Source organism: Ursus arctos, unplaced genomic scaffold (genome assembly GCF_023065955.2).
Source record: "Ursus arctos isolate Adak ecotype North America unplaced genomic scaffold, UrsArc2.0 scaffold_17, whole genome shotgun sequence".
NCBI classification, from domain to species: domain Eukaryota; kingdom Metazoa; phylum Chordata; class Mammalia; order Carnivora; family Ursidae; genus Ursus; species Ursus arctos.
In genome coordinates, this window is record NW_026622841.1 from 52,592,627 (window position 1) to 52,619,102 (window position 26,476).

At 39.7% G+C, this 26,476-nt stretch overlaps 1 protein-coding gene across 8 annotated transcripts in view; it reads right to left on the reverse strand.

Moving 5' to 3' along the window:
• The window catches only part of EPB41L3 (erythrocyte membrane protein band 4.1 like 3), a 226,581-nt gene that overhangs the window by 26,836 nt on the left and 173,269 nt on the right, over positions 1-26,476 (reverse strand). For all 8 annotated transcript variants that reach the window (XM_026496017.4, XM_026496018.4, XM_026496016.4 and 5 more), the window contains 8 exons: positions 23,060-23,164; positions 21,858-21,900; positions 15,272-15,347; positions 12,866-13,084; positions 11,988-12,075; positions 7,067-7,219; positions 3,222-3,319; positions 2,329-2,504 (listed from right to left, as the gene is read on the reverse strand). In XM_026496017.4, coding sequence (XP_026351802.3) covers positions 2,329-2,504; positions 3,222-3,319; positions 7,067-7,219; positions 11,988-12,075; positions 12,866-13,084; positions 15,272-15,347; positions 21,858-21,900; positions 23,060-23,164 — 958 coding nt within the window. The remainder of the gene's footprint in view (positions 1-2,328; positions 2,505-3,221; positions 3,320-7,066; positions 7,220-11,987; positions 12,076-12,865; positions 13,085-15,271; positions 15,348-21,857; positions 21,901-23,059; positions 23,165-26,476) is intronic.

A 26,476-nucleotide genomic window follows, 5' to 3' on the forward strand; every position in this document is an offset into this window, starting at 1 on the left:
CTTAGTGAAAGATGCTTAATTCAGTTACATTTTTAAAGTCTGGTACTCATTATTTTTGGTTTTAGATGCATACAACTGATTTAAACTTATAAATGGCAAAATGGCATCAGCTTCATAGTTTAGGAAGCTTAAAATGTAAATGCAAGAAAATATTCCAAAATCCTTTTATAATAGTTAAACTGTTTCACTAACGTATCTTCACTAAGATATTTTTTATTTCTTTAGATTGATGCAAAAGCTCCCAGGAGACGCAACTTCCCAATGGGCCAGTTAGGCTGCCCTACGTAAGATGCAACCTTGCAAAAAGCAGTTGTGTTCCAACATACAGCCATGGCACCCAGCCCAGCGGCACAGAAAACATACTAGAATTGGCAGGACCCCAAAGAGTGAGAGACAGCACATACTAACATCACTTTTGGGCAGGGAGGAAGAGACAGGATGGTATTAGTACATTTATTTCACAACTGTCTTCTGTCTTGTTAACAATCATTATCACACAAAAGGTCATAAGGAAAACCACATTCACGACAAATGTGTTCCCTTGGATACACATCACTGAACAAAGTAGATGATGTTCAGGGGGAAAAGGTGTGATTCTACAAAAGTTCCCCCACCACTGACTTATAGAATACACAAGCAGTTTACAGAGATTCTCTAAAGGAGAAGAAGAATAAATGGAACAAAGCAGTAAGAAAAGCTTCAATATTACAGTGAGTATATCAGCATCTTAATTCAACCCGAAATGGCCCTAATAAACATTTTATTCCAAAAGTTTGGCTCTGAGTTAGCTATTCCAAAAAGAGGCGACTATTGGAAGATACAGGATGGTAATTAACTTCCAAGGTCAAAGCTCACAAAAGCCTAGAAGAATAATTATGAGTATATTTATTATTACACCCATAACAAGAATGCTGTCACACCTGTCTCATTTACTCTTTGCAAATGGCCTTACTCCCATTTTAGAGATGACGACTAAAACCGAGAGCTGGGGAGTCTAAGTCATTCACCAGCCACTACACAGATGGACTTCAGTCTGTGTTTACCTACCAGGTGAGTGTTTTTTCACTCTACTAGTAACACACATGATTCAGCACTAATGATACAAATTTGACTTCTTCTATAAACTGTTTAGAAAGTATTTCATTATGAAAAAAAAACAATCTTCTAAATCAGGGGATTCAGGGAGCATGTCGCTCCAGCAGCCACGTTGGGGTACGGTGGAAGGAAAGAAAGAACGGGGACTCTGCGGAGTGGTGGCAAAAAAAGGTAAGGACAAAAGCGATCCCACGTATTTGTAACTTTTCATTATTTTTCCTTTATTTTCATTATTTTTAATCTTTTTGATTATTAAAATTGTACACACATGCCAGAAACATCTAATTCCTTTTGTATACACAGGATAGGTCTTCTATAAAACAACTAATCTCCAGGTGCTTGGGATGAGAACACAGAGACTGCCCATGGCTCACTTTCTAAGTGAAAGATAATAATAAATTATTTTTATTAATTTATTACTTTGTTATTATCATCATCATCATCACAGCTGCCATGTGTTGTCGCTGGCATGTGCATAACTACGGACGGCAGCACGAAACTGTTGCGTAAGACGAACACCCGCGAGAGACTCACTATTATATCATTCCTCAGAACTGGTATTTCAGTTCAGATTCTCTCCTTGTTGAACGTACACATTTGACTTAACAGTGGAGAATATTTACATAGCAATGCTCTCCCAGTCCATCTGGGGTAGTAATTAACATTAACCAGGAGGATTCAACTTGGAGCCTTCGGGTCTATTATTATTTGAATGCCATTCTTTCTATCAGCTATCATGGACTGACTGATAACAGTCACATTTCATCCATAAAAATTTAAGTTCAGAAACAGATAAATTGTAGAAACAGATAAATGTAACTTACAATCCTCCTTCTGAAACGAATTGACTGAAACAAACCTGATAATCATTTCAGATCCGCCAGCAAGTGAACCAAATTACTTATAGAGTATGTGACAACTGTATTTAGAATGAGAGCATCTTTCTCCAAATTCGGGGTGCTGGCTAATGGGAGCTATGCTCTTCATTCCCTAAGTACCATTCTTTTATGGAATTTTATATAAATCTACCAATAACAGACATGAGATTCACAAAGGCACTTTTTTTCTTGAGGGTGGGGGTTAACCTTGCCACTCGGCCATAGCCCGACGAGTGCTTTTCATTTCATACTGTTCAAGAAGATCTACGTTTACTGAAAGCTTGTGATGGTTTCACACTATTTCTGGGTAGCCAGTCATGATTCTTACTACTAAGGGTTCGTAAGCAATGCCTACCTCCATCCAAGCTGCGAGACATGGTATAGCGTTTGCTGGACGAGCGTTCGAAGTAAGGGGCGGGGCGATCTATCAACGCACTGGCTCTCCTTGTTTGGGCTTGTGTCCTGCCACTATAACGAAACTTGGAGCCCAAGGTCAGGAATTTCTTTGGAGGTGCTTCCGGTAACAACAGTCTAGAGATATTACAGAAGAAATACCAGAGAGACTATTAAGTCAAATATTCAGAATCCTAACTTTTTTAGTCAAAGGTAAAGTGCTTTGTGTGCTGAAGATTTAACACATACCATGTTCAATGAATGTGATTTTATAGGGGAAAAAAATCAATTCCACAGTACATTATCAACCAGGGAGTTGTAGAGAGGCTATAAATACAACGGGGGTTGGGTCGGACTGCACGAACTAAGGGCTGGGTTGGACTGCACGAACTAAAGTTCATCTCGCACAACTAGGAGCCTATGGTTCTATATACCTAAGGAGCAGTTAAAGAGGTGACGTTAGTTACAGTGACGTTAGAAGAACAGTGGTAACTTATTTTGTAGACATAAATCTGATAGTCTGAGTACTGTACGTAAACAAAGGGGTTCAGGGTGTTGAGAAATGACTGAAATAGTAAGGAATGGACTGAATCCTTGAAGTGAACATCCTGTAAAATAATGAAAAGACACTAAAGATAATAAAGAAAGTGGACACAGGGCATATAAGCATAAGACAAATTAAGGAAGATCCTTCAGTCAGAAGTTTTTAGGACTTGTCAAGAAATCTGCTGACCATGAACTTAAAGGAAAAGAAAGGACATGCTTCCACATTCTTCCCAACAGATTTTTGCAATATAAGTGATTCCAATCATTCTAAGGCTTCCTTAGGAAGAAAAAAAAATCATCTTTTCCTACCTGAAAAATGTATGATGTTCAACACATACTTTCCATAAACGCTTGGCGGCTCGATGGTTTGGCAGCTTAAACCCAATGGTGCTTTCAAATTGTTCAAACTAAATTTTAAAAAAATATATATTGAAGAGTAAAGTCAAGTTTGGAATTATAAGTAACATAAAAGCAAATAATTTACAAAATCATGCCCCCCCCCCAAAATTTTCCTTTACTCACAAAATCAAGTGCTGTATGTAGAATTCACGCTCTACACCTTCATTCATTAAAAAAACCCAACTTGTATCTACTCTCCTTAAAATGCTGCAGACACAGATAACCACATTACGCGTGTAGTAAATGTTCTATGGACAAGTATGGATTTTATGAAAACTAAAGACAAAAAAACACCCCTGGATACCTCGATTTCTTCCAGAGACCAATTTGTCCTGATCTCATTTTTAAGCCTTATTTTCATGATGTCTCTGTGACTTCATGACTTCAACTGGAACGTATGTATGGAATGAACAAAATGTCTGTAGCATTCTCAGGATGACATTTTCTCCCAGGATCTGCTCAAAGAATATGTGTATCTCCTAGGTATTTGATGACTTGGTATCAGATACTGCTGATTTTGTTTGTGCATTCTACTCTGGATTACCACGTTAACTCTGGATTACCACGTTGAACACTAACATCTTTTGATATTATAGGAATGATTGTAGACTGGGAGAACACGATGTCATACTTTCCAACATGTACAACTCAGAGGATAATCTATCAGCCATTTGCTTTCTCAAGGTGAAATATCTGACTTCTTGAGTAATATATTTTAATATTATTATTGCAAGTGTTTGGGATTTTTTATTTTCTGAAGACAGTATGCATCAGGCCACCAGAGGGCAATCATTTTAAACAGTAAAAGCTTTCCAAAAGAGCATAAAACCACCAGCCTACTGATACAGTCAATAGATAAAAAGTAATTTACATAGCAAAGAACCCAGGGGAGGGGCCCTCTGCATGGCATATGAGAGATAACTATGCTTGCCTTCTACTTCTTATTTCAGTGGGACTCAGGGGGATGGGGGAAGAATGGGAATACATCACGAGCTATTCCAACTATAACTGCCTTTCCCAATTTTGTACCCACTCTGGATGTTCACGGGTAGTGGTGGTCATAACAACTGCTATTGGCCAAGAGCCCCAGTCAATAGACAAGCCAGAATATTATGGATTGTGACTCACCCGTCCTCCATTTATTCATCCTGCATCTAATATGTACCACACACTATGCTAAGCCAGGGGTTTTAAAGAACAATCAACTTGCTCTCTGCTGTAAAAAGCTGGGAATATTCCCTTGATGCTATCCTCCTTAGCCCGAAGATGACAGAGGCTCCTAGAATGTTGAACGTTTATCTACCTCTCCAAGCTTTGTAACAATGTCTCGACCTCTTCAGAGCCTTTGTGTCACCAAAATATTTTTTCTCATTCATTCTTCTCAAGCCTATATATATGTGTGTGTATATATATGTGTGATATATATACATATATCATATATATATATGATTCCAAAAAAGGGGGAAAAAAGCCCAACTTTCTTTGAGACTGCTTCTGCCTGAACCACAACCCCACTTTGATCCTTGACAAACGTCAGGAAGGACAGGCCGCGGCTACTTCACTGCCCACCTCACTGCAACCTGGCAGGTGCTCCTACCACCTGCTTGAACTCTTCCTTGTCTCAATGGGATCTGTCAAGTCCAATGCACTTTTCTTAGTTCTTAGCCCACACACCTTCTCTGTAACATTTGGCCCTGCTGGTTCACCACGTACCCAGAATCTTGTCTCCTTGTCATTCGTGACTGTTCTCGCTCCTTTGCTTCTTTCTCTGGCACTTTTGTTCATCTCCCTGTGTTCCTCTTCTGCCTACCCCTCCCTCAAAAAGGCATGTTACCCGGAGTTTCTGCTTTAGGGCCTCTCTTCTCCTCTAACTTGCCTTGTTCTTTGGGTAATCTATTTCATGCCTAAGGCCTTGAAGAGAATGGATGCACTTGATGATCCCTTCAAACCTCTATTTCTTACTATGCAAGAATCACCCTGTGAAAATTTATCTCAAAAGAATTTAATCTTTTATTCTCCTGAAATTCTCCCTGTTTTCTCCCCTCGTCTAATAATATCATGTCCTTCAACTTCACTCATGCCAACCAAAGACCTCTGATTATCCTGGACTCCCTCCTCTCTTCAGCCCTTTCCTCCATCCTGTGTCCAAGACGTACCGGCTCAGTTTCTGAAACCTCTCTCACATTTGCCCCTTCCGTTGTATTCCCATGGCCTCTGCCCTAGTTGAGGTCTTAGCACATCTCATCACTAAGCTGCTGAGTTTCATTCCAAATTATTGGCTTACTATTGTCTCCTGATGCATTTCTCCAACTTTCCCACCTGGGCCCTCACCACAGCATGCTTGCCCTATGTCTGTAGAGTATTATAGGTGCAAAATGTATCATGACGACAGAATTCTAAGTAATGAGACTTTTTTTTGACACGAAGAAGGTCATATTTATCTTTCTATTTCTAATGCCCACCATGGTGCCTGACAATAAAAAGATGTTCACTTGTAAATGTTTGATGAATCAAATATATATTGGTTATAAGTTTAATATGAGATTTTAGGGAATATAAAAAATTAATTTCAGGTATTTACATGAAAAGCTTACAGATTATTTCAGTCTTCAGAGATCAGTTTGACTCTATATTTACATTAAACGTGATTCCTTGCTTTACAGTGTGATTTTTTTTAAACTTTTTTAAAATTGAGGTATAACTGACATATAACATTATATTAGTTTCCAGTGTAGGACAGAATGGGTTGATGTTTATATACATTGTGAAATGATGACAGTAGTCTAATATCCATCACTACACACAGATTTTTTTCTTGTGATGAGAACTTTTAAGATCTATTCTCTGAGCAACTTTCAGATATACTAGAGTATTATAACTATAGTCATCGTGCCGTATATTACATCCCATATAACCTGATTTTTCAATTACATTTTCCACCAATGGAGAGGCTGATTCTGAAGACAAAAGACAATTCTGTATTGTACGAGAAAATGTTCAGAGACACAGATGAGCTGCAGCCTTAGGGCTCTGACTGCCTCCATTAGATTAACCACACTCATTAGAAATTGGATATATTTATTCATCATCTCCTACACACATAATAGGAGATATTTACCACCTATTATGTGTAAACCACAATGAAGGCTATCAGATCAGGATGGTTTTGCCTAGGGAACAAGGATTAGTCAACAATTTTTATTTTTTTCACCCATCTTTCTGATTAAAAGAATAAGGCAGAAATGTACTAGGCTATGAGACATTTGCATAATTTACCCTTGGTGTCTCTTCCTCTAATCTTTCTTGTACTTCGATCACACTGTCTCAAAGCTATTCATGTTAGGGTGCTAGCGGATTTGGAGTACGAAAAGGGCATGAGCACATAAAACAGGGACAGATGGGAAGAAATCCATTCTTTATTCACAAAAGGTTTAGCACCTCAGAGTTTCTTTTATATCATGATTTGAGATATAGGAAACATTATTCATGTATGTTGCCTGTTCCATTAAAATCTGCAAAATAAAAACTTTTCCATCCATGCAGTGGGACAAAATTGGAACCAAACCATTAAAAAGAAGAGAATACTCTACTTATTGCTGTTTATCGAACAAACCTACAGGAAGTTCTCTGAGGCGCGGACACATAACTCACCAGGTCCTATGATGTTCAGAACTTGGGAGCTGGCGACTTACAGTTTTGTTCGCTACCAGGTACCTTTCATTTCCAATGTACGTGCAAACTGGGGAGCTACTTACCTCTCCCGGCCGGATCTTAATGTAAAAGTTGTTTCGTTTGTACGAAATTTTTAGAACCTTAGGCCAGGCAAATCTGTTGATTCTCAGTCGGTCACGATATATCAACAGACCACTCGCACAAACTCCTAACATAATTTCTACTCCTTCAGAATCCTGGAAAACAGCATCAAGACACAACGGGTCAGTATTTCACCGATTTCCCCTCGTGGTGGAGTGCGGCATTTAATGCACCAGTGTGTTCCGTGAAGGAACCTGTAACTGACTGCCGACAGCTCTACTCTCAATAGGAAAAATACCGCAGCCATTTTTGTTTTAAACGTTGCCACTAAATAATCGGCTTTTGGTTAAGATATTTATCACTGTGGAGATTCGTCAGAGCCGAACTGGCTCACCCGATGTCCCACGACGTAAATACTACACAGAGACTGACCAGATGATGTGCTGATGACAGTACAAAATGATAGATGCAGGTCTCATGACTGAGCGCCAGGCACGGCTCTCAGCAGTTCGCACGTGTAATGTTAATTACATTCATCTTCACTATGAGACTTTGAGATGGCTGCTGTGCCTCTTCCTAGTCTACACATGAGGAAACTTTTAAAGCGTGCAGAGGTTAAGTCTCCACCCCAGCTGAATTCATGGGCAGCCTGGTTCCAGAGGCAGAGCTTAGAGAGGCCCTGTCCTTTCTAATGAGTGTTTTGGAGTTTTTCCATTAAAAAAGAGCCTCGATCTTTTTAATACACCATTAGTGTCAGAGTAGAATTTAAATATAAAAGAGGCTTTTAAAGTATGAGCGTACTTCCCCAACATGTCTGTAACAACACTGCCCGGTCATCATCGGGACCACTGGGTCACATACATAAATACACATACATTTTCCATACGTCTCTCGTTTTCTTTTCTAAGTGGGGGCATGCTGTATTTATAACATGCTTGTTTGCTGCTTTGCACGTTTCATCTTTAGGTCATTCCCTGGGGATGTGTGATGAGCAGTCTCAGAGGTCATCGGAGAGGTCATATGAAGTTCAGAAGACACTGTGTTTATAGCCTATGCTCCCCAAACGCTGTATTTGGGTGAACCCAGGGGAAAAGGAGCATGTGTGGTGGCCCTGAGTGGGGAGGATGAAGGACAGAAGGCAGGACTGTGTGTGAGGTTCAATCTCCACCTCCTCGTCTTACTGGATGTTGGAAGCAGGGGGCACCTAGGAGGTCTTCTGTCACATTACTTGGCAGGACTGTCCCTGGCACCGAGTCACTCTGTAGCAGCGAGGAGGGGAGGGGGAAATGGAAGAATCCAAACAGGAGATTCTGACTCATCCATACTGGGGGATTCACTTTCTACATCTTGTCAGTGCAAGGCATAAAACAAACATCTCCAGAATCAAAAATAAATATGTCGGTCCGTCTCTGGGAAATATAAGTCCACAAATACAACCTAACTGGATTAAAATGAGATATTTTACCGTGGAAATGGATCACTCCGTTAGATATGAAATTACTCTACAGAAGTGAAAATACTCGATGGCAGGATATTACAACATAATTACATTTGAGGAGAATTCAAAGACCAGAAACTGCCCACCATTTATCAAGGGCTTTCATCTGAAAGAGCAATTGGAAGAGCTATAGCCCAGTGCTGACAAGTAGCGGGCAGTATTGATCCTTTAGAACCGGCCAATCTGCTCCCAGGGCTGCTCAGAGGTGACCCCCTCGCACCACGAGCAGAAGTGCAGGCGTGAGGGAGGACTGTTTCAGCAAAAGCTCCTTGACTCGCTTTCTATTTGATAAACACAGACTTAAACCCTCTTTCACTATTATCTATTCTAAAATCATCCACTCGTGTCTTTGGATAATGAGAAGACAGAATCCTTCCCCGGGGAGAGCAGGCACCCTCCGCAGACCCCTCCTCTTCGCTCGCCTCCACCACACACTTCTCTGTGTCCCCACACTGTTCTGTCGTCACCAGCACACAGCAAGCAAGGGAGCAGTGCAGCAAAGAACACCCACTTCCTCCTCCTCCAGATTGGACGCTGCCTGAGAGCAGGAGCTCGGTTTTATCTTCGTAACCACATGCTCCGCACAGCGTCTACTGAACATGCAATCGGCCATTACATGTTTGTTAAGACAGAGGGCAAATGAAGAAAGAAAATGTCAGGAACGAGGGGGTTTTTAAATCGAATGAACGTGTCCACTTCATTAATTCACAGTAACAACAAAATACTTTGGATATCAACTGTTCTGCCACAGCCCCTAGTCCTGACATTAGCTGGATAAATCTTTTGTATCGAAAGCTGTAATGGCGGTCTTTCTTGGGGATGTGTGTTTCCCTATGAATAGACACAGTTAATGCTCCCTTGAGTGGGGAGCATGGAAGGAAGATCTGGGTAGTCTCAGTCTATCATCATTAAAATAAATGAGTATACTAGTCCCTTAATTTAAAATCACTGTTCAAACGTTGCCATCCTTCATTTATCACTTGGTTCATGGGATATCCAGTAGGGATTTAGATCTACATTTCAGAAACTTATATGAAATAAATGACTCTGAGGGTGCCTACTCGGGCTGACAGCAGATGACAAACAAGCAGAGACAGCCTTCCTAAGAAAAAAACAGAGCATTTAGGATAGGTTTTCCAAAATAAGGGACCTTCATCTAATGATATGCTATTTATTCTTTATACAGAGCCATAGAGTCCAAGATCACAATTCAGATTTTCTAAATAGGCCTTTCATACCACCCACGGAAGAAAATCATCTCACTTACAACCGGAAATTCACTCTGACTTAATTCAGAAAATTTCCTTCTTGAAATGATGGTGCGTGGCTGCACGAGAAAATGGGAGTCCACAACGGAACATTCGTTATACTTAATATTCAGATGAAATCCTGTAATAGGCTGCATTTGCGCTTCCTTAATTCTTTCTTTTTAATTGGCATGATTTCAAATCATATTAGTGAATGGAAAAGCAGCAATCTATTTTAATTTAGTAGCTACAGCAACGTTAAGTGATTTTATTTGTACTGATAGGAACACTGATAAATCCTGAGTTGCACTTCCCAAATGTATGCCTTAATCTTTTGTTTATTTTTCCTGGGCAGTAAGTGAATCATCATATGTAACGTAACTCAAAAACAGCTTTCAATTCACTCAAATTTTCAGGCTATCTTCATTTCCTTCTTGTTTCCTCATCTGTTAGCCACCTAGGGAAAAACTCTAAGAGAAAAACCATCTTCGTGTGTGTCCTTGTTTTCTTTTTTAAATCCTCATCCTACCTTATACAGCATAAAATACAAAGCATTTTCTAATCTGAGTGAAAAATAAGTGAAAAAATATAATAATGAACTGGCAAGTAAATAGAGCTACACCTGCTGTTGTAATTACCCACAAATGTCAAAGAGCTTGGCATTCAGTGTACCAGCACATCCCGAGGATGCCCCCGCCAAGTCTCCAAGATTTTGCTCGTGTTCAGGCCTTCAGGCTTTGGAAGTGCTCACCCAGTGTGAGGTACAGAATGATCCGCAGACAGAACCCACTAAGACTGTACTCGTTTGATGGCCACCATTTTCTTGTCCAAACTCAGCGTGGATCAGTTTGCTCCCCAAGAGCCAACCAGGCAGTGGCTCCACTTACAGCGTCAACGGAGCCTACAGATCATAGATTTCCCTCCCATGGGTCCTCAAGGCTGTCGAGATGTTGGCTTAAGCAGAGTCAGCTGAAACTCTCTTCATTTCTTGGCCCCAACCTTGACTGTGTCAGATACTCACATGCCTGGAAGCCTGTTAACTGTGTGTTCTTATGGGTCCCAAACCACGAAAGCGGGGACTACTCGGTCCATCGGTAGTAAAGGCACGTTGCTATACAGGAGCGAGAGTCTCTTGACAGCCTAAATCAGAAGGACTGCCCTCGAACTTCAAGCACTGATCTTTTTTCATATTACTGAAGTAACAGAAGCCATCCCTAAGATCCTAACAAATTTCATATATGCTTTGGATGGAAGTTTTCAGAAAGCTCGTCTGGGCTTCTACAGTACTTTTATTCACAGCTGCTCAAATAATAGACAAACAGTCCGTATATCCTCATTCTCTCACTGCGGAAAAATACAGAGACTCCGGGAAAAGCGTGACCTGGAGTCAAATGTTTTATGCATCCTCACAACCTCAACCCTCCTACAGTCCAATTCCAACTTCTTCTTCGGAAGACTCTGGGGCCAAGATAGAGCTTTAACATTTCGCCAGTCATCAAATCAACTTGGCAATCCTTAGTTTCGGCGGGGGGCGAAGGTTAATTTAGGTGAACTTCAAAATTACAATTTTATTTCAAAGCAATGACTGTGTGTCAGAGAACCTAAGTTCTAGAGAGAGTGATTTAAATTTAATGTGAATTTGCTGAGCGCCTGGTAAGCATCCAGACCAGAGACATCAACAGCACTTGGCACCTAGGAGATGCGACAATGGGGTCTTGGACAACTGGCCAAGGTTGGACAGGTAGACAGAAAGGAGGAGGACAGCCCGGACAAAGATGGGCATATTCAGGGAAAAGGCAGAGACAGGATCTGGCAGAAGCAAAGGGCACGTGTTGGCACAAGTGGGAGATAAAACTGTAACAGGGAAGGGGGCTGAGTTAGGAGCTTGTTATGTGAAGACAAATTTCTAACTGAATCAATGGGCCGTCTGAGGCTTTGCCTACCAAGGGTTTTCGGGAGCTGAGGCAGGAGCAATGGGAGTTCGAGACATGCAGAGCAAACCCTTCAGGAAAATATCAGAGAGCTGAATTTGCCTTATCATTGAGTGGGCCTTAAAGCAAACACAGATTTGAATCCCCGAAGTTTTTAATGATGGAAGAAAAATCACCAGCTTATCGTAATAACAACAGTGAATTAAATTAAATTAAATAGGAAGTCTGGGATTTAAAAAATGCATACCTTGGCATGATGTAAATCAACCCCGTACATGGACAGTTTTTTGGCATTTTCCAAGAAATGCATCTCTGCTTCTGCTGGCGTCATTCCTCTGATAAGAAAAAAAAATGTTACAATGCTGCTTTTCTTTTACCTGGCAGGGCTGCAATATTTCCCACTTGGCCTTGCTGTCTCATAACCAAGCCCCATAGAGGCACCAGCAGATTCACTCTCTGAAGGGGGTGGTGGAGACTAACAAGAAAAATGGCTTTTATTTTATTTATTTTTTTAAAAGATTTTATTTATTTATTTGACAGAGAGAGGGAGAGACAGAGAGAGAGAGAGAGCACAAGCAGGGGGAGCAGCAGAGGGAGAGGGAGAAGCAGGCTCTCTGCTGAGCAGGGAGCCTGACACGGGGCTGGATCCTAAGACCCTGGGATCATGACCTAAGCCGAATGCAGACACTTAATCGACTGAACCACCCAGGCACCCCAAGAAAAATGGTTTTTAAAGAACAACTGAATGGGGAGCCTGGGAGGCTCAGTCACTTAAGTGTCTGATTCTGGACTTCAGCTCAGGTCATGATCTCAGGATCGTGAGGTTGAGCCCCATGTCAGGCTCCACACTGAGCATGGAGCCTGCTTAAGATTCTCGTCCACTCTCCATCTACCCGCCCTCTTCCTCCCTTCTTTTTCTCTTCCTCTCTAAACAACAACAACAACAAGAACAACTGAGGGAGAATGTAACTACCCCGGAACCATACCAAGTACAGAACCTCACTCTGCTATGGTCCTGGTCTTAATGCCACTGCAACTCATCCTGGAAAAAGCAGGCAGTAAAAGTGACACTCACCCATCAAGGCACAAGTAAAGCGGAATGTTCTCAGGGTTTCTGCCACTAACCTGTGGCTCTTGTGCAGCTCGATCACTTTATCTTCCAGTTCTTTCGTGTGGTTTGGCGCAAAGCGGAACTCACTAATGTAATCATTCCCACATTCATCTGGGTCATAGTCTCCAAGTTCAGACTGGACAGTGTAGGAGCCCAGCAGGGCCAGGGTGACAAAGGAGCAGGGCAGCCTTCCAGACACGATGTCATCTCGCAACTGGAGGCAGAGGTAGTACCTTCCAGGAGCCAAAAGACAAAGTAAAAAGCCAGCATTAGGACATGTGAAGAGCAGGCCACTTGGTACAAACCGTACCGTAAGCCATTCCTTCCTGTAGAATAACCTCACGAGGACAAATCTTCTAGCATCGATATTTTGCTTTAGGTGAAAGGGGAAAATACTTGGCTATAAAATACAATATTTAAGGGCATCTTGAGGCAAGTCCATGTTCATAATACAACGAGGTTTTATTAATAAAGCACCGAGTAGAAGAAACCTCAAGCCCTATTTCTTGGACATCTTTTAAAATAACATTTAAACCCAAATCAATGATCCCCCCAAAACACTCCCTGAAATCTCTGGTTGGGGGAATTAGAACACAAAAATTATTTTATAGCCATGGCAAACCCAGGCTAGCCTCCTAAAGGGATCTCCTCGCACACCCAAAGTGCAGTTAAATGCAATTATTAAGTCTCTACCGGCCTTAAAGAAGGGTCATTTTGACGTGTCAGTTAAACGTCCTGCCATATAAGCAAGGTCGATTTCAGGTAACTCACCAGCTGTACCATCATAAACTGCTTTCAACTGCCTGCTTTCCTGACGCAATGGTCTCTTTAGAATAACAAACAATTTCTCCCATTTCCAGTCCTCATTTTTTTTATTTAGAGAACTTCCTAGAATCCAATTGATATGAAGACGTACTCTGAAGAATTACTATGTTAAAATCTGAGAACCTCATCACTACAAGTAAACAGCTTTATACTCAAGGAACAGAAGACATTTTCCATATAAATGTGGCCAAAATGTCATACAGACATCTCCACTGCTAGCTGGCTTACCTTCTCTGCTTTTTGCTTTTCGAGATTTACAGATATAATACTAACTGCAGAAGACTTCAAGGTAAGTGTTAACATTGATGATTTGTACTGTATGGTGACAACATAACATAATAAAAAAAACATTAAAAAAAAAACAAACATTGATGATTTTTAATAATACTCTTCATGGCCCAGCATATAGGTATAATAATAAAATATCCTTGCACCTTTCATATAAGAAATAAATTGTTAGTCTGTTGAAGAGGAAGACGATGATTAAAGTCTTAAGGTCCCCTCTAAATGTGATTTTAAGCTGATGATATAAATGAACTCTATGTAACACAGATAGAGAAGTTTCTACACATTCCGCAGGCTCTACAAACATTGCACAGATAGAAAGGAACCAGGCACTCCATTTCAAATCCCGGTATATGTGACTAGCCACAATTAAGTGGTTCTTCAATATTATTAAAAAGCATCTTTAAATAGCAGGTCATACATTTTCCTTGATTTAATACAAATATAAAAGAAATCCTTTGTAACTATTTTTTACCCTTCTCCTAATACGTCTGGTGAAATTATTTTTACTCATAGCCAGTGACTGGAGCTTTTCTGAGTAATTCCCCTTTTCTGAAAAGCCCTCCAAGAAGCATGTGCGGCTTACACAGAAAATTGAGCACGTACTGCACAATGTCACTCTGATTGGCTGTAAACTTACTACCACACAGGGCGAGTCAGTCAGCGGTTCAAAAGCAGGATGTGGAGAAGCCTAGAAGAACACATGGCAAACCCAGGCTAGCCTCCTAAAGGGATCTCCTCGCACACCCAAAGCTCAGTCAACCGCACCAGAATATTTTAACGTTAGTTTCCTTTTTTCATGTCTTCCTTCCCCAGAATGAATGAATCATTCTCCCTGTACAGACAGGGCAGAGAAAGTAAACTCTTAAAGGCCTCCATGTTTATGTGTATCTGTGAGCATTTTGTGTCTGATTTTTTAAATAGCTGTCGTGCATCAGACTGATTATATAAAAGGCATAAGCATCCAAAGACACATTTTTACTCTGAGTTTTAGGGCAGGAGCACTAGGAATTGCCGCATCATTTAAGGCTGAATCCCGTCCAATTTGACGGTGGTGGGTGGATGACAGTATCTCAATTCTGCATGTTTTCCCGCCAAGGTCAGACAGACGGAAGTATCAGCTTAGCACCAAAGATTCAACTGTGAACAGATACGATTTGGCAAATCTTCTCATCAGATGTTTGCTCTCACTCAGTTGCCTTTGGTTTACTATTTGTGGCGTGGATGACTGAAAGGTTACCAGATGTAAGCCTGCTCTTCCCCGGAGAGGGAAGGGAAGCCTGCCTTTCTCACAGCCAACTTTCAAATACCTGGTGATATCTTCAGAGAGCTGGGCGGGGTCTGGTGGGTAAAATTTCACATTAAATGAAAAGTGCCAAGCACCACCTGCAGAGATGAGAGAAAAATTAGGATCCAATCTTAGAAAACCCCTTTATACTTATTATTCTGATAGTGAGAACTGCCTTAACTCCAAATACTAATACCCGGGCAACATATGCTCCTCAGTGGAAAACGGGAAAGTCTCAAGTTCAATGAAATGCAGATAATGTCTGAAACTTCATCTAATCTTTAATGTTTTGCCCAAATCCTTTATTGGTGCTTCCAACTAGCCTGGAAATTGACTAAATTTCCTTTCTCAGGGACAAAGGGTAAACCTTTGGAAGAGGAGGGAGAAATCGTGAATGACAGGGATAATCCTCAATCAGACAAGTCTGGAATTGACTGGCTCTACTGCTCTGAAATTCTGGATAGCTCACATTCCAACAGGACAGATATAATCCCATTTCTTTTGTCCTTTCTGCTTTGCTATTACAGGTCAGATCCCATTACAATACACGTCAAGGAAATTTTCAAGACATTTTCATTTTATGGGAAGGTTTGTTGTAGTGAATAGTTAAGTGAGGTGCTCTGTAGGCTGCTGGAAATTCTTTTCTTATTTGGTGAAATTGTTGATTCAGGAGATGCCTGACGACCTGTGCTTTACAAAATCCCACAGCTCCTTATGAGCCCACGACTTGGACGGGTGCTCTTTCCACATTGCTGTTCTGTATCCCTTGGCCTCTCCACACGGCCTCCGCACCAGCAATGAGAACAATTGAGCAGGGGGCAGCTCACAGTCACCTCCTCTCTGTACTGCCCACGCTTACACTTGAAACATCATCAAGCCTTCCTAAGCTCTCCATTTTATGAACACGGTCTCTACTGGTGTACGGCTGATCATTATAAACACGGAGAAACAGTTTCTTCTTTTCTACATTTACTCTCTCTCTACCTGATCACTCCTTTAAGTCATATTCACTTCGTTCTTTTCTTCTGGCCTTTTCATGCAGTAACGTATTAAGGTCTGGGTGTTCCTTCACGGGACGTTTGTTCTCCCCAAGCAATAACCACCCACGTGCCATAGTGTCGACCCCACTTGTGTCCTGAATGTGCTACTGAAAAATTCTTCCCTGTCTCCTCGGCTTCTATACTGGAAGGCTTTCATCTACACCACAAGTTGTAGCCACTTCCTTTCACTGTGTGATTCTGCGACCTCACAGTGCAGCCCTTATTCCTCAAATATCCCCCAAGATGCCCAAACACCTCCCTCCTCCCCATTAAATGACTTCTGGAAACTCCATTGTCTCCACGAGTCCTTTGCAAACATTCAGAAGAAAGGGGGAGTATTCTAAGCATCAGCTCCTTTCTTGGGGCTCTTCTCTGGAGTATGAGGCAAATACTTAGTGGCGTACGTTACCTGTATTTCCGTAATAAGCGGCACAGGTACACTTACTAGTTCTAGTTTATTCTCAACATTACCATCTGTAATACACTGAAAATTCCACACGGCAGGATCACCGCCTGAGGTGCCTTACAAAGAACTGGCATAGAGCCAGGTATCCCTGGTTGCTTACTACCATTTTTAAATCACTCAGAAAATATTCCTGAAACATAGTAAGAATTATAAGCTCTCAATCCAATATATCTCCAGTGATTATTTTTCTAAGTCCTTTTGTTATTAAAAAAATGGTCTGATCTGGTTTTACTTTCTTATTGATTCCTACTCACTTTCTGCTAAAATGGATCCCTTTACCGCTTGCCAGCAGTGAGGTTCATGAATGAGAGCTGGCTTTCCCCCAAGCAAAAGGAATGAAAACTAAAGGATTAGCTATGGGAAATGGATTTATTGCTCTTTTTATCCATTTCAAAGTATGCCTTGAACCCGATGAGTAGTTTATCAATGTAATTAAACAATTTCATAATAAATTCAAGATAAACTTAGACATAATAAAGGTGTAAGAAAGAGGGGCACCCAGGTGGCTCTGTGGGTGAAGTGTCCGACTCTCGGTTTTGGCTCAGGTCTCGAGCCCCACGTCCAGATCCGTGCTTAGTGCCGAATCTGCTTCTCCCTCTCTCCCTCCCCCCTCTGTTCTTCCACTCGTCTGCAAAAGCACACACTCTCTGTCTCTAAAATAAGTTAATAAAATCTTAAAAGTATAAGAAAGATATTTCAAAGCAAAAATCCTCAAGGCAGGAAAAGGAATTTCAAACTACAGTTGGCGTAAGCATCTGAGGTACTTGCTAAAAATGCCAATTTCTAGGCTCCATCCAGAGATTTTTATTCCAGAGATTTGGAATATGGCCTAGGAACTTGTGGTTTTAACAAACCCCCTTGTGGTTTGAGTACAGGTGGGGTTGGGGACCATACTATGAAAATCACTAATCCCAAGGAATCCATTTTCATGAGGTTATAACCCAAATAACTGCAAGGTTTTGGGGGGTATTATTTTTAAAGAGTGGGAAGTTTAAGAAACTACAATCTACACCCTAATCAAGAAAATAAAATCTAGTTAAATAAGGCATAAGATTTGAAATTAACGAGAGGCCGATTAAAGCTCAAATATATATGCCCCTAAAGAATCTGATGGAAACAAAATGAGTGGGAAGCCATGATTATGTAATGAATGGGCTTGCAAGCCCAAATCTGCTCAGATGATGGCCCTGGTTAGACACAGGAAATGAAACCACTTGAAAGCTTTAAAATGATATTCTTATAATGTTGATACAGGATTTCAAATTGCAAATTTATGATGGAAAGCTATGAAACTGAAGAGATTCATTCTTAGAAAAAATTCTAATTTTAGTGTTGTATGGCTGCCAAATCTTAAAAACTTTAAGTATGCTGCATTCACAGCACCAAATTACTATAGATTACTATATACAGTATAGAGATCATATACTCTATATCATGAAATTATTATATCATAAATATACCTATGTCACAAAATACAGTATATTTAGAAATTTAAACATTTGAGTCTGCATAAAAATGACTAGAAGTAGAATGTTTTTCATAAGACAAACTCTTCAGTTTGAGAATTTTTTATTTCTCATCAATTTGTAACTTAAAAGTTTTATCAGGTTGATTGCCATTCTCTTCAAGATCTCATTCTAGAGACATTCTATGCACCTACAGCATGAAAAGAAGGGAAACATCCTTTAATCATTTATATATATGTGTGTATATATACACACACATACACACACACATATTAATCGAAGCATAGCTGACATTCAATGTTATACTAGTTTCAGATGTACAACATAGTGATTTGACAACTCTGGACATTATGCTATGCTCACAAGTGCAGCTGCCATCTGTCACCATACTACACTATTACAATGCCATTGACTATACTCCTTAAGCTCTATCTTTCATCCCTGTGACTTATTCATTCCATAACTGGAAGTCTTGTATCTCCCACTCCCCTTCACCCATCTTTGCCCATTCTTCTCCCACCCCGGCATCCACAAGTTGGTTCTCTGTATTTGTGGATCCGTTTCTGCTTTTTTTGTTTGTTTTGTTTTTTAGATTCTACACATACGTGAAATCATATGGTATTTGTCTTTCTCTGTCTGCCTTATTTCACTCAGCACAGTACACTCTAGGTCTGTCCATGCTGTTGCAAATGGCAAGATCTCATTCTTTTTTATGGCTGAGTAATATTCCACTATATATACCACATCTTCTTTACCCATTCATCTATTGATACTTGGGTTGTTTCCATTACCTTGGTTTTTGTAAATAATGCCACAGTAAACACAGGGGTGCATATATCTTTTTAACTTAGTATTTTGATTTTCTTTGGGTAAATACCCAGTGATGGAATTACTAGATCATATGATATTTCTATTTTTAATTTTTTGAGGAATCTCCATACTGTTTTCTATAGTGGGTGCACCGACTTACATTCCCACCAACAGTGCACAAGTGTTCCTTTTCTCCACATCCTCACTCACACTTGTTTGTTGGTGGTAGGGGAGGGGCAGGGGGAGAGTGAGAGACTCTTAAGCAGACTCCGCACCTAGGGTGGAGTCCAACTTGGGATCTCATGACCCTGAGATTGTGACCTGAGCCAAAATCAAGAGTTGGACACTTAACAGACTGAGCCACGCAGGCGCTTCTGTTGTCTTTTTGATATTAGCCTTTCTGACAGGGGTGAGGTGATATTTCATTGTGGTTTTGATCTGCATTTCCCTGTTATCGTTTATATTTAGGAAAAGGAGGTGATGGTATAATAACTCATTAGGTATGATAATAGTTCTCTGCCTTGGTAGAATGTAAATTTTGTGGAAAGGGCATTTGGATATATGGGAAACAATAAGGAATACAGATAAAAACACCAAAATCAATTAAAAAATTCCAATTGTCCTTGTTTCCTCCTTTATCTGCAGGATTGTCACTTAGTTCTCTTTATGTTGCAGTCACAAATCGTGCCTAGTCTACATGATGAAAATATCCTTTAAATCTCATGTTCTGATTGTCCTCTTTCTTCTCTTAGAAAGGAAAGTAGGACAGGTGCCTAGGTGGCTCAGCTGGTTAAGCGTTCAATCTTGGTTTCAGCTCAGGTCATGATCTCAGGGTCATGAGATTAGGCCCGCAGAAGGCAGGAGATAGGATAAATGGGAAGTTAAGGGGGAAAAAAAGAATTCCATTAACAACAGATAAGAAAATTGACATTTATATAGCTTTTCTTCCACCAATATCGTGATTTATCCCTGAATATTTAATGTTTTTTCAAAGGGCTTCCCAATTATAAATCACCCAAGAAAGAAACAGCATTTCGTTAATTAGATGAATACAGAGGACTTTATGCACACAACACGTTAGAATATATATTCAACACATCTACTTTCAGTAACTCCATAGACGGATTCTTAGAACGTATTCATCACCTTACATTTTTTATTACGACTCCTGGAACAAAAAAAAAAAGGAGTGTTTTCACAACTGGAGCCGTCCCTGGTTTCAATTCCAATTTATTTCTATCAAACCTGGTTATCAAATTTCTCTCAAAAATATGGTAAAGATGTTTAGTTGTATACATAACCATCAGTCTCTGTAATATCTAGAAGAAGAGTGGCTTTTTTTTGAGATACTATCTACTGTTAAACCGTTTCGAACTGCTCACCACTAATTACTTTTTATTAGTACTTGATGTCTTTTGATATCTGAGCACATTCAAAGGCAATGGAAATACTTGCTCTTTTTTAATAGGAAATTGTTGAAAACTTCCATGGGCAAGACATTCTTATTAATGAACTGGTCTTAAATTTATTCTTCAACTAGAATTAGTTCTTTGAAAAACTTTATCAATTTTATTGACAAAAAAATAAGCTGCTTTAAAATATTAACCAGTTATTTACAACTATAAAAATTATCCATGTCTATGGTAAAAGAGCTAGAGAAAAGGGTTAAAAATAAAAATAAAAATAATTCCTTTTTCTCGACTCCTTACACTATGGTGCTACTTCTGGAGGTATTTACTATTGACAGCTTTTGTGCTCTTCCAAAATTTACTATGTATTATTATTATGTATGTATATGTGTATGTGTGTGTGTGTGTGTGTGTGCACATAACTTCTTTTAAACAAATGTCACTTGTCTCACTAATGAGAACTAAGACACTTTCTACCTCATTCTATTAATAGTTGCTTAGTATTTCAAGGTATGGTTATTCCATGACTGATTTAATCGGTTCTTTATAAATGGATATTTAAGTTGCTTCTAGTTTTCTACTACTGCAAACAATATTCTAACAAACTTTCATACATGTACACACATATACATTTTCCCCTCTTATACATATGCTGGATTGAATCTGTACCCGTAAAATTCAGGGTCAGAGAATAAGCACATTTTAAATTTTAATAAATACTGACAGAGTACCCTCTTAAAGGGTTGTGCCAATTCATACTTCTACCAGCTGTGTCCACGGTTGCTACTGCAGTGCATTAATAGACTTTTAAATCTCTGTTAACCTGAATAAGCGAAAAATGTCTTGTTTTAATTTGCATTTAATGGTTAGTAAGATTTAGCAACTTGTCTCGTACTCACTAACTACCTGTATTTCAGTTTGCGGGTTGCCCTTGCAATTGTTAGGGCACATGGATTTCTTAACTTGCCTTTAGGGGCCAAGGAAAGAGGTTGTTACCAGACAGTAAACATCAATCTGACTTGTTATTCCATTTCTAAACCATTCAGTAACTATTACCTTTAGCTTGACTTTTCTACTTCTGTGGCAATTAGGCTTAATTTAACATTAATAATTAAGTTGGGAACTTTTAAATGGTTAATCGCCAATTGGAGCATCACCTGATTAAATCACATTGCACATTCTGTGTGCAAGCAGGGGAATAGGTCAAATGTCATGGCCATTTCATTCCCGAGCAGTGATGATTAAAAATGGGTATTTAAGCTAGACCAACCCATCGGAGACAAAATTTGAGATTTTAATCTGTCTTTTAAAAAAAACTGTATTCACACTAGCCATGTGGGTATGGGCCACCAATTCGGACAACCGTGCCTTCTGAAAATCTTCACATTACCATGTAAAAGAATCCAAAACAACTTACTTCGAATCTGTTTTTTTATTTCCTTAGCAGGGTCCAGCCAATTCTGAAAAGGAAATGACAGTTTGAATTTGCACCAGAGAAGAATAAAAATAACTTGGTGATGATCACGCACTAAGCGTGTTTGAAAGTGCATGGTCCCTAGCAGGCCCCCCACTGGGTCCTTCCCCCACATCCGGTGCCCTTCACCAGGCCCTGCGAGGGCCCAGGCATGAGTCTAATGAGAAACTGGGTGTGCATGCACAATTCACGTGTGACAAAATTCTCTTCTTTTACAAAACTACCTTCAAAGATTCGAGCTAGTACAGCAACGGAGGAGGGAATAAAAAAAGTGGATTCTATGTTCAAAGAAGTTCCTAGAATAAATTGAAGACACATGATGTCCACTGATGTCCTAGCCATTCAGTCCCACAAAGTGACTTCTGTGATTATAGATTCTTAGGCACTTTCCTAACAAATGAACACCTGCATGAGATTTATTATTTTCCTCATCAGAAAACTCAAGATGTTTAATAATGAAGTCAGACATTGTTCAGTGAATTGGGTAGGTATTAAGTATGATTCATTGCACAACATCAAAACAAATAATATCTACGAGCAAAATTTCTGTGGCTTAGTTCCTAGCGCGAGCACAATGGAAAGTTTCCTCTTCTTTATTTTTCAGGTAGTTGTGGGAACTAGTGAGGCAAAGCCCCAAATAGACTGCATTACTCAGGTGCAAGAGTTTACAGATGTATTAAACATTAAAAAGCTGCTGAATACATTAGACAAGGGTCTGGTCAGCAAACGACCCATGTCGGATTCTGATTCTGTAAGAATATGAAAGCATACTAAGCTGAATTAAGAATAGGAGAGCAGTCAGGGAACATGTTTTCTATGTGAGTATCAAGGTATTTGATTTTCATAGGCTCAAATCCACTGAAATATATCATCCAAGAAAAGAACCATATATAATGTCTTCCTAGAACCATAAATGACTCACATGTGAAAAACAGAACTACTCTTTCCAGAATATTCAAGATTAAAAGAAGTCATCAATAATATCTTTCATAAAGAAATAAGGTGATTAACAGCATTTAGTGACTCAAAGGAGTAAATATGGGAGTGGAAGCAGAGAAAATGACTTACCAATTCAGTTTTCATTCTCTTTCTTAGAGTAATGAGCAGCTTGAGACATACGTTTTGTATTACTTTTAATCACTCACCTTCTGGTTTTCAGCATCTCGATATGTAAGCCCAAAATAGTCTTTTTCTAGCAAATTCAGGTGTTCACATACTTTATCAAACAGCACCTGGCCTCTGGAGCGTTTCTATGGGAAACAAAACAGAACAAGTCAACGCACATAAAGTTCTCTCAATTACCACGGATAAAAACAGGTAAAATTTAACACACTGCTTGCTGCAACTTCTGTGACGCCCAAGTGTGATCACTTTGCCATCTCCTCTTTAGTGAAAAGGTTCAATAAAGTGGGCGAACACCTACAACACCTTGTCCCTACAACCAACAGACAAAACCAAAACTCACCTGTGCCACTGAGTAAGTATAGGCAACCCATGCATGATTTTTTAAAAAAATTATTTTTAAAGATTTTATTTATTTTAGAGAGAGAAAGAGAGAGAGTGAGAACGAGCAGGGGGAAGAGGCAGCCGGAGAGGGAGAAGCAGACTTCCTGCTGAGCAGGGAGCCCGATGTGGGACTCGATCCCAGGACCCTGAGATCATGACCTGAGCCAAAGGCAGACACTTATCCGACTGAGACACCTAGGCGCCCGCATGGATGACTTCTAAACAGAAGTAGCTGGGGAAATGATGTGGGGCTTGGAAGTCTGAAACATCTTGTGAAATATAAAAATCTTGAGAGTCAAAGAAGACAACGGACCAACAAAGGCCATGTTTCAGAATGCCCTAGCTCAGTCCCCATGCGACCAGATTCGGAGCCTGGAAAAGAAATCAAGCCTATTCCTTATCTTAGTCAGACTTTCTATTCCAACCCTTACTTAGAAATTCTAGCAATGGATCACTTTCTAAAGCCCATTAATTTTATTAGTTTATTTTTGTGGATTTTTCTTTTGTCACAAATTTTAGTTTTGTATTACAGTGTTCAATTTTCTCTTAATTTCTTTTTGAGAAATCCTTCGTATTAGACATAAAATGTCCATTAAGTTTAAAGATTTTAGTTATCATTTATAAATATAAGTACAGATATTTATGCTACATTTTTTACCATAATACAGTCATTTACAGCAAGGAAAAAGGTAGTCATCTGAGGAACAAAAATCTATCAGCTTAATTTACTGTGATACCCAGTATCACATTTTCATGGAATCCTTCGAAGGTCTTTCATTCTGGCCTTGGAGACTGAGAAGGATGAACTGGCAACAATTAAACTAAACCACATTTTGTTTGTATCGTACCAACACTTCACACCTAATACATTAAGCATATTTGCCTTTAAGATTTAATGTAATAACAATGAGAGATGCAAAAATTGATAGACATTGTGCATGCCAAAATAATAAGTATTCGGAAACCTATAAGTGTTGTATATTACTGTGTAACTGTAATTACATTGGAAGTTAATTGCTCAGCCCCCTGAAGCATGACTATTTAGGAAAAAAGATAAATCTATGATAGAAAAGTAAAGCCTAAATTGTAGCTAGCTAAATAATCAATGATGTGTTTCAAAAAGTTTAATAATGCATGAAAATAAATTACATATTAGCAAAACTACATAATAACGTTGTTCAATGGATATGAACAAGTGGTAGGACAATGAAATGCTGCTCACTGGTTTATATCTTTTATTTATAAATAACAGCTTCTCATCTCTGAATAATGTTTAACAGATTATAAAGTTTTCATAAAAAAAAAATTGGTTTCTTCCGATGCTTCTACTGGTATTATCTTCAGTTTACGGAGAAGAACACAGAGGTTCAGAGACGTCAGATGAGAGAGGCAGATCAATCTGGGTTTGAATCTTCATTATATTCTCTGCAGCTATGTGAACCTCTCTGTTTTTCCCTCTGTAAAATGGGTATGCTACCACCTTCTTCTTTGGAATGGCTGACATTAAAATAAAACAAAGTATTTAAACTTGGTCCAGTGATGGCATATATCAAGCACTCCATAAACATTAGCTATTATAGCCCAAGTGACCAACAAGTAGCAGAATCTGTAATGCAGAACTTTCTATGTATGTATTTTTGCTGTCGGAACAGATATATAGCTCCTCGTGGTGCCAATAAGCAGTTCACTATTAACATGTCCTGCTCTTTCTTTAGATGTTAATTACCTGCTTGCTACCCAACTGCTTTAGCTAGACCAGAATATTTACACACACGTACACCTCCCCCTCCCCCTCCCCATACACACCCAAACACACACCAGTGTTTGGCCCAAGTACTTTCTCAATGTGTAAAAGTAAAACAAAGCAAATACAAATAAATAGAGTCTCCTCTACAGAGCCTTCTATATTCTCTGACCCAACAGCCCCTCAACTGTAGAATTATTTCTGAATATGCTGCAGGCTGCCTTGGGCATTGTTTTAATTAGCTGTCTTCTGGCTGCTGTGTTCTTCCTTTTGTCTAACAGGTGGCATGGATTAGCTCAAGCACAGACCGCTATACTAACTAGATCTTACTTTTCTGGCTTCTCACAATTTGATTTCTATTAATGATTCATAGCTCCCTCTTGAATAGACTAGATTTTTCCTTACTGAGTATTCTGAACATATTTTGAACACGACAAACAGTTCTTAAGACAATTACATAGTGGTCCATTCTTCACACTGGAGTTTGTTTGTTTTTCCCAAGAACCAAGATCAGGAGTCTAGGCTCTACTATAGATGGTTATACGTAAACAATAAAATTCCTACCTGCTAAATATCACCGCAACCATCAGCTAGCTGGATGACACTGGAAAAACCTTCTAAATTACTTGGGTCTTCATTTTCTCATCCTGAAGAGAGGATGTAAGATTCTATGGAGCAAGGCTGTCATGGGCTTGAGGCTATGAGTGGGTCCCCGAGTCTAAATGCCTGCAAGCAAACCCCCCATGATCTGGTAACGAACAGAAGCCGGGTGACGGAGCGAAGTGATTGGTCAAGATCTACGTCACACAACCAGGGAATCCAAACTATGAACAAGATGGTGGAATAGCTAAGGTTCAGAGGCTTTGCTTTCTTTGGGCGCTAAGGTCAAGAGGATACATCCACTGTCACCACTCGAGCACAGCAAATGAAATAAGCTTTTCCGTAGCATCCATGAAACTTCCCACGAATCAAAGGTCATTCAATATCTTTACCAACACCATCTGTAAAACACTGGTTTTCAACGCACTGCTCATCAACCAGTATCACCTGGCAAGTCTGCAATAAAATTTGCTACTTTTATTTGTCCCTTAGAAGAGTAATTTTAAAAGATTAATTTAGAACGCTTTAGTATGAGGGATTTCAAACATATGCAAAAGTAGAGAGGACAGTATAGTGAAGCTCTGCAAACCTGTCACCCAGTTTCAACAAATGCCTTCTGAGGACCATGACCTTGGGTCGTCTAGAGTTCCACTCAATTCACCCTTCACCTGGTTATTCTGAAGCATTTCAGCAAATAATTTTATCTCTTTGT